The 7,469-nt window shown below is 42.5% G+C and overlaps 1 protein-coding gene across 29 annotated transcripts in view; it reads right to left on the bottom strand.

Moving 5' to 3' along the window:
• nrcama (neuronal cell adhesion molecule a) overlaps positions 1-7,469 on the bottom strand; it is a 397,533-nt gene that overhangs the window by 27,297 nt on the left and 362,767 nt on the right. For 21 of the 29 annotated variants that reach the window (XM_043709025.1, XM_043709026.1, XM_043709019.1 and 18 more), the window contains one exon: positions 4,693-4,809. The exons of the other annotated variants lie outside the window; for them this stretch is intronic. In XM_043709025.1, the coding sequence (XP_043564960.1) occupies positions 4,693-4,809 (117 nt within the window). The remainder of the gene's footprint in view (positions 1-4,692; positions 4,810-7,469) is intronic. 29 annotated transcript variants of the gene reach the window in all.

Raw genomic sequence — 7,469 nt, 5'->3', positions numbered from 1 at the left:
TGGGGTGGGTGTGTGTGGAAGGGGTGTGCGCGTGTGGTGGGGATGTGGAGTATCTGTGCGTGGAGGGTGTGTGCGCACATGGAGGGTGTGTGTGCGTGCATTTGTGAAGATGCACTCAGAATGAATGGACCCTTGGAGTACTGAAATACAAGTTTGAAAGTCCATTATTCAAGCAAGCGGCTAGATTGTTAAGAATTCATTCACCACACCCCTGTTGCCACCTCCATAAACTCAATTCAATTTGGATCACCCATCAGGTTGGCCATTCTCAAAAGGTTGGTGTGCCAATCATTATGCTACATTTTTACTTTGCCCAGTTTCTTTACTTTCTAGTTTTCCACCTCTGGGATTGATGACTCTCACTGACCGCAGGAAGGCAGCTCTTACTCACACAAGAGTGGCTGCTCAACTACGGGCAGCATCATTGCCAGGCTCAAACTTGCACTAGGCCGTGGGATGATCAGGAAGCAATGAGTGGCTGGTGGGCAACTCAATGGACCGAAGGGCTTGGTTTCCATTGCTGTGACTCAAAACTCTCACTGGTGGGCCAGCTGAGATGAGTCAAAGCAGCATTGTCAGGGACATCAATGTCGAGGTCTGACTTGATTCCTTTACCCAGTGTTATCGGGAGCGCTTCCAGAAGAGGTGTTCCCAGTTCAACCAGATAGCAGGTTAGCACAGAAACGTGAGATTGGAAGATTATCCAGAGCAGGTTACTTCTTACTTGTACGTGTAGTACTCAAAGGGAGAAGTGAAACAGTGAAAATACAGGCGCAACTAATTCCTGCTCAGAAAATCACTCCTTACTGTGAAAAAAGAGGCATTGGGACCTCAGACTTTACTGACTGTACTTTGTTGAACTTCTCAAATGGGGAATACTCAAAATTATTGAAAAAATTCTCTAATTTGCTCCAGTGCAGAAAAGGGGATTTTATAAGGAACACTCAGACCTGCTTAATATTGAAATTTTTTTCTGTATGTGGGGGTAGACGGAAAGCTCCATGTCTAAGCATTTAGGATTCAAGTATTGGTGGCTATTTCAGGTCCTACTCAAAGATCAACATCTATCTCCTCCCATGTCCATGTGACTGTTCTCCTCAATGTGGGTATCTCTCTCTCTCTGAGAATGTTTCATTTCCCTGTCTCTAGTCCTCCCTATTCACATGGCGTTCCATGTACAGCTTTGACAGAAAATTGTGCACGATCCACAAACGTGTAAAAATCTCAAAGGGAATAAATCACAGGATATGGAATTGTTTCAAGTCAGAGTCTTTGCTTGCTGAAAGGAGGTAATAACAACACTGAAGAAAAGCTGATCCATAATCCTCCCCTCCCCTCCCCTCTTTGTATAATTCAGTCCATCCAGTTGTGGTATTCTCTCTCAGTTCCTGTAATCTTGGGGGAGGGAAAGGGTGTGGGGATTATTCATGGCCAAATGGTATTTAGCTCCAAATCAAAAATGGCAATTGCGAACCAACTATCTTTACGATTTTCACTTTGTTCTATCCTGTATGTTAATAAACTGCAAGATTGAATAGAAGCTTGCGTCAGAAGTTAACAATGGAAAAACGAGGCCTGACATTTTCTATTTTTAACCCAATTGCAAAGTGTCAGAGGATGGTTTTCTTCTGGAACTGCACAGTAAAGTCATAGGGCTGTCCCTTCAGTCCAACATATCCATGCTAACCAGATATCCTAAATCAATCTAGTCCCATGTGTCAGCAATTGGCCTATATCCTTCCAAACCCTTCTTATTCACGTACTCATCCAGATGCCTTTTAATTGCCCTTCGGACTGATGAGAAGAATGAGCCAGGATTGCTGCACTGGATTCTGAAATGACTGCTTCCTGTTAACTGCTTGAGAGGTCCATTATGTAAGTTATCAGCTTTGCTTGCATCAGGTCAAAATTTGTTTTGAATCAGTCTGTACCGTCCCGTCTCACTTTATCCTAAAGTAGTGTTCCAAATCTGTGTGCTGTTAAATGTCATATTGGGGTTTACAATATGATGGGGGCAAACAAAGTTATTAATGGTCAGTATTTGGGCCCAAACTAACAATGGGAAATTGACTCAAGTCCTTTCATAATTTCCAAATTGTGAAACAGAATAGCAGGGGTGAATAGGAGAGTGTAACTTGGATGGAAGAAATGTGTTTCTTGGTCTAAAAAGGAGCATTTGCTTAACAGGAATTTATGATGTGCACAGCTCAGTAGCAGGAATGAACAGAATGGGTCAAGATGAATGATGTTTTACATTCTAGTTAACAGAGACAGATCGCTTTACTGATGTTCAGCACACGGTCACTGAACAGACGAAGCAGCTAGCACGCTAACAAAGAACACTGAGTAGTTGTGTCATCTCAAACAGCCAAAGTGCCAGTAAAGTGCTTGCAAATCCAGAATAATAAAACTCCAAAGACCCCAGCGTGCTGCTCAGATTTAGATCAATTCCAATGTCGCAGTGACTGGATGGGCCATCATTTACTGAAATACATTGAATTTTAACCAGGTTACAAAAATAGTTTAAAGTGCCTGTCGGCTGTGTAACAGCATATTGCATGGAGCATGTTGCTATCTTGCTCTGTGCTCTCCAGCATTGGGATCGCACAATGTCTAGCCATTGGTGATAACAAAAGAGAAAATGCTGGGAATACCCAGCAAGTCTGGCAGCATGTGAGGAAAGAGAAACTGAGTTCACATTTTGGGTCAACTTGGCTCCTTCGCTATTGACATTGCTGTGATATCGTCTGCAGCCTATTGTCAAGGTGGATAACCAGACCAGATGAATGCCAGGCTCTGATTAAATTGAAGCAGCTGAAAATAGGCTTAGACCCCTAACTAGAAGCTACTCTATATCTGCTGGTGCCTCACGCTATATATAGGAATGCTGCAAAATGTAATGCACAGAGCAGGCAAAGTGCACAGGAGCACACCAGTCATAAACACTCAAGAGGAGGGCAGTTGTGAGCAATAACAATAGAGGGAAAATGGAATGCTGCAGATAGTGGAACTGAACTTGGTGTACAAGCTTAGAAGTAATAGGCACAGTCTAACTGGCTGAATCGACAAGTTGACTAAATGATGTACCAAGTGACAAAACTAGAAGATCAACATTGTCTGAGGTGGGTGTGAAGTGGAGGGATGGCGGAGGTAGAAGGAATGACGTCATGGAAAGATCAAATAAACCTCTTGGGCTTGTTTCCTAAGCTGTAGTGAAATGTACACCATTTCCCTGGAGGGAAGCTTATTTTGTAAATATTATTTCTTATTTGAAAGTTCAGTGCAGGCATTCCAATAATATCAAATACTCCTCGCTGCCTCTTGTATGTAAAAGTTGTTATTGTATATTGTTAGAGAAAGGGCTGATTGAGCAAAGTGCTTGCATTAAACTGGTACGAGAAGTTGCCAAATGACTTAATCAAGTTTTCTCCAAAGCTACTGCTCCTCACGAACTTGTTTTTAAACACATCTTTCTTCTGAGGATTGTGTGTTTGTCAGCAATCTCTCCAGTCTGAAAACTCTTGAGCAGGCCATGAACAAACTTCATTTATTCATTTATTGTGTCCGGGGAAGTGTTTTTTGTTCCAAAAAGGAGCTGGAGCTATCACTTGATAACAAATGTAAAGGAGACGTTTATATGTTTTTGGCGAGGGGGAATTATTTTGCACTTTCAGTTGCCCTGACAAAGGTGGTGATGCAGGGGCTGCTTCTTAAACCAATGGAGTCTGAGAAATTCCAGTGAAAGACATGTCCAGTCACAGTCAAAGGGAGTTCATTGTCAGCCATCTTGGAAAATGACTGAAGCATGATCGAAGTGATGTATCGATGGGCTGGTTAAGAATGGCAGACCTTTTGCCCCAAAAGAGGTTATGAACCACCTGAGTTTTCAAATAACAAATACTCCAATCAGTCAGATTGGCAAACTTTGTGAAGGAGCACTTATCCTTTATCCTCACTTGGATATAAGGCAATTTTTGGTGACATAAACCATTGGCAGAATAATCCATGCACGAACTCTGACTGAATAATCACACAGTTTAGAACCATGTCCTTCAACATCGCTTGGTCCCTTCAGTGGCCCGTGGTACAGCAGAACTGTGTTGAAGAAATGCCTGGACAATTCACAGGTTCTGCAAAATGCTTTCAAAACTTGGCGTTCAATCTTTAAATTGCAAGGAGAATGCAAAGTTCTCTAGACATTTCCAAACACTGTTGCTGGTGCACCACGTGATAGTCATTACAAAAGCCATTCACGCTATAACGATAGGGTCTGTGAAATGTAGCTTCTAGTTACCACCATCAGATCAATAGGTGGAATATAACTGTGGTGTTGTAAATCAATACAGCACTTCTCTAACAAGTTGTGGATATCTCCACAGATCAAAACTGCCCTGCAATCCTCAAGGTGCTATTCCCTTAATCCTGGCTGAAAGTCCTGCTGTAGCAATTGTATTTTTAGGAAGATAAAGCAAAGTCCAAGTCTGATTGGTTTGTAACGATGGGACCAGGAGCTCAGGACTAGTGTTCATCAGGATAAGTAAGGAGACTGCTGGCGTTTTTTTCTTACTGGCACCGAGTGACTGATTTCTGAGATGACACAACAACCAAACAAAAATGTTACCAAGTGTTCGACAGCATACACTGGTATCTGCTGGAATAAAACACACTGAATCCAACGAATCGCGCTCTTACTGTCAGCTATCTCATATTCAACATAAAAGTGCATATCCGTTCGGCCAAACTCCCAACTGATATTTGCATGGGTTGCGGCTGAGGTAATGTTCGTAATTACTGGGCGAAGTACCATGACTAAGTAAGCAACAGGAGAGAGACAGTCACATGAAAAAGTACAATCCCAGGTACATTATACATGCAAAATAATAAGAACAATGCATTGTAAGGGATTCAATTACTTCTTCTGTCGGTCACTGGCTTCAATTTCATTAGCCTTGAAGCTAAGTTGTAGAGTGACTGGTATCTGAAGACTCAATGAGTTCCCATAAGCTTCTCTCCTCCACTATTTTAATAGATGCTTGAGCCAAATTCAGCAGAGTTAAAACAGTGGAGGAAGGAATACCGCGCAAACACAATAAAACACCCTATTACAGAACTGCAAGGCTTCTGTGCACTGTCTTTTCAATCCTGAGAGAACTGAAAGCCTGCAACTTATTTGGTACATGACAGTTGTGGCACAAATTCTGAGCCTTTTACATTAACTTACAGTTGACCCTGAGTTTGTGTTCAGCTGCATACAGGACAGAATCTGCTTCTAATCACTCTCCATGTTTGCATGTGTGGTCTTGTAAAGTGAGGGTAATATAATTCTGCCTCATTGTATACTGATCCCAGCTCAGATACTGAAGATGGTGAGACTTCCAACAATGTTTAGAAATAAGGTGAACTATGTGCCAATATTTTTGCTCCCATTTTGCACACTCCCATTCTGTGGCCTAAGTGAATGCTGGGGCACTGCAAGAGAGCACAGGGAGAGCTTGGTGAGCAGAGATTCTGCTGAATTGAAGCATCAGTGTCATATTAGAATTGAGCTCTGCTTCCTCCCCGGTAGTTGGGTAGATTGACAGTGACAGGAAATCATGGAGACAACCTCTGGCAGTCACACCTGTAGGACAGAGCGGAGACTGAGGGCTGGGGAAGTGACTGAGATCAAGAGACTCGGGGTCTGGGCTTGCTAATGGTGGCTGGAGTTAGCAGTGTTGGTGATGGCAGGGAATGGAGTATTCAGAAAAAGGGGACCACAGTGCTGCATCAAGAGACTGGGAGGCAGTTGGTGTAAAGGTACACCCAATCCACTATGTGGGCCGCTTGAAAACCACAACCCTTCGAGAGCTGATAGCTCCAGTTTCCCTTTCCCTGAGGTAGCAACATTTCAAACAGGCTCTAGATTAACTCCCTGACAAGCCAGGGTCACACCTCTCCCACACTGGTCACAAAGGTGCCAAGAAACCCATCACTCTGAAACAAAATGCCAATGATTGCAGCTTGGGTATGTCTGCTCAACTTCATTAGGGTTCAACTTGGCCTCCCTGCTGCCCATCAAATGTATGGTGGTTGGATGAGAGTGTGAGCGGGGAGTGAAGGACGAGGCTGTATTGATAGGGGCGATGTCATTCTTCGTAAATTTGTTGGCACTTTTCTTTTCAGAGACGGTATCAGAGCAGTGCACTGCCAACCATTGCCTGTGCCCCATGACTTCATATTAAATGCACCCATTTTCATACGCCCGGTTTTAATTTATAGAGTCATGCAGCACGGAAACAGACCCTTTGGTCCAACTTGTTCACGCTGACCAGACATCCTAGTCTGACCTAGTCCCACTTATTTAGCATGTCAACACCATAACCATCCTTTTACACACCCAGTCTCAGCCAATTCTGAGGGCACACTCTCTTCAACCACCTGACCCAATTCCGATTCAATCAAATTTATACCACAGAGAAAGACTCCTCTTCCCACTGTTTAGTTTATTGAACCTTATTAGCACAGCCTTCCTCCCTCATGTCTTTAACTAGCTTCCATCAAGTGTATCTATCCCATTCACCTAAACTCCTCCATTTGCTCCTCCACATTTTCATCACAATTAAGTAAAGCTGCTTCTCTTTATTCAATTTTTTAATGGCTAATCTGCTTTCACAGCTACCTCGAGACATGATGAGGAAAGGCAATTACACAGGCCAGTTCTGAAATGTACTGCCTTAAAACTTTATTGGGGCAATTTCTAAAAGGAACTGGATAAATAGTTGAAGGAATGCATTTACAGGCCTCGAGAGAAAGGCTGAGAGGCCTCCAGGGCCACCACAAGATAAGGTTAAGTCAGAAACTTGCTGTGACTTTCTAATTGAAAAATAATGGTCACGATAAATTCAAGATCAGAAAACCCAGAACAAATCTTTTTCTTTGATCAAAACGCACTTGGACTTTAGCTATTTCCTTTTAGCTTTGTTGTTAATTTTATCCTCTGCTTCACCTGATACGACATAATTCTGGCCGCCATTAACGCTTGGGTTACTGTAAAGAGTGAAGAGTAGTAACTGTGTCAGAATCGTGTTCCGGCCCATGCTTGGGCTGTACTGAAAGATTTCAGCAGATATATCAACACTAACCCATCTTCTGGGAATAAATACTGAAGAGGATTCTTAATTTTCTAAGTGGAATGATAATAGTACTTTGACACACTGGATTTCCACTCTTACTCTCTCCATTTTCCACTGAATACTATGATCATGCAACTTCATCAAAGCCACTATATAATTCTGTAAGCTTCCACATGGAAGAAATTTCTATCATATCATAGCACCCCCATCTCTAGCTACTCTAAATCCCATTTCTCTTTACTATTTTCCTTCTTTTCATTGATCCTTAAAATGTGGTGAAAATCTAGCTCTGGCAGTGCAAGCATACTCTAATATGTCTGTATGATAAGTCACATAGTAATCTCAAGTCTTAGCCAC

This window comes from Chiloscyllium plagiosum, chromosome 19 (genome assembly GCF_004010195.1).
Source record: "Chiloscyllium plagiosum isolate BGI_BamShark_2017 chromosome 19, ASM401019v2, whole genome shotgun sequence".
NCBI lineage: Eukaryota > Metazoa > Chordata > Chondrichthyes > Orectolobiformes > Hemiscylliidae > Chiloscyllium > Chiloscyllium plagiosum.
This window is presented reverse-complemented; position numbering and strand designations above follow the sequence as displayed.